At 30.3% G+C, this 1,707-nt stretch overlaps 1 protein-coding gene across 1 annotated transcript; it reads right to left on the bottom strand.

Annotated features, from left to right (window-relative positions):
* Nucleotides 1–1,136: 1,136 nt before the first annotated feature.
* Tsp_14254 (conserved hypothetical protein) lies at nt 1,137–1,572 on the bottom strand. Its single transcript, XM_003366590.1, has 3 exons — nt 1,532–1,572; nt 1,310–1,474; nt 1,137–1,200 (listed from the first exon to the last, which is right to left on the bottom strand). The coding sequence occupies exons 1-3, from the start codon at nt 1,570–1,572 to the stop codon at nt 1,137–1,139; spliced, it is 270 nt and encodes an 89-aa protein (XP_003366638.1).
* Nucleotides 1,573–1,707: the final 135 nt, after the last annotated feature.

Raw genomic sequence — 1,707 nt, forward strand, 5'->3', positions numbered from 1 at the left:
GACTCACATAATAAAATGTGATATGGAAAATTTTCAGATACCATGGCAAGGGGATCGTATACTGGGGGATATAGCATATGGGGAGGGAGAGTGTAGATGGTATCATGAGGTGCAGTACGGTAGCTAGTGAATGAATAATCATATGAAATAGTCAAATAATATTAGAATCATTCGATCTACATGCAGGTTGCTTGTAATACGCATCATCAGAAGAAATGATTCTTCGAGAAGCGGATAAAAACGAAGACACATACACCAGGTGGAACAAAACAGAAAAGGGAAATTAAGAAATCACGTTCGCGAGAAGAAGCAGAGTGGGAAACGCTTTATCTCGGTTTCACATAAATTTGCAAATGTCGAAAAGCAAACAATGGGAGTTGGATATGCCAAATGATACACCCACAATCAGTCGATTCAATGTAGTCATCATAAATGATATTAGCTTCACATTCAATAAATGTAAATTCAACATCATATGTTTTGTTATGTCATATCTTAAGTTTTCAAAGTAATTTTGAATCTACCTAACTGTACGTGAAGTACATAAAAATTGTAACTGTCAGCAAATCATAAACATTAGTTTATAAAAATTAAACGGTCTCATTCAAGCTATTAAAAATAAACCCCGCTTTAAAAACAATGAAAAGTTAATTACAGATCTTTTTTATTATGAATCATGATTATGAATTTTGCATTGAATCACTGGGCATTACCATTTATGAAGTTTTTCATTCATTGGTATCACAGGTGAGCATGAGCAGCAAACTTTAAACTTTAAGGACGTGATTATTTTTGCTTTTTTAATTATGCAATTATGATTTACTGTCATCAAATACTTTAGTGTGATAGCTTATTGTGTGGATATAATTCGACTATTTAACGTCAATGATAAATTAGGCGCACATTTTTTCAAAAAGAGAACTTACTAGTTTGACTTCATTTGTTTAATTAAATAACAACAGTGATAATGTAAATTCACAAGGCAGTATTTAAGTGCTAACAAGATTCTTATCGAAAAGATGTTATTTGTCATATAAATATAAATCATATTAAATCATAAAAAATGAATAAAACAATGAGCAGCTATGCAATAGCATGATTAACACAAAGTAATAAATGTGCTCAATAAATAACTATCATCTGCCAGTTTTTGAACAAGTACCATTTGCCATTGAAAGGCTGTTCGAGTCTCCTTTTTCACTAGAAAATAAAAGCAGCAAATGTCAAACTCAAAAAATTTATATTAGAACAACTAATCTGAATATAAATAAATAGAAAACAGCAAATAATCACAACTGTCAACACTTACATTTCTTCTTTAACATTTTTTACCGCTTGAATGCAGGAGCTTATTCCATGCTTGTGATGTTTATGTAATTTATTCATTTTCATTTTTCGATAAATACGATGCAAAATTGTAGACTGAACAGTGTGAACTATCTCCGTCAATTCATCAATATACAGCAATCTATTGCTAAAAGATTTGTAAAAGTTTAAAACTAACAGCAAAATATTGTTACAGATCACTTACTCCGAATCTTCTGTATTACTACTCGAAGAGCTCAAAGCCATTTTACACTATAACAAATGACCACTTTATTTAAAAACTTTTCTTTGTTTCATTTTAGTTTTAATTTTTGCGCTATCTACCATAATAATTCCATAATATAAAAGACAGACACGATAAATGAAAGCAAATGAAAAAAA

This window comes from Trichinella spiralis (assembly GCF_000181795.1).
Source record: "Trichinella spiralis strain ISS 195 chromosome Unknown Scfld5758, whole genome shotgun sequence".
Lineage (NCBI taxonomy): Eukaryota > Metazoa > Nematoda > Enoplea > Trichinellida > Trichinellidae > Trichinella > Trichinella spiralis.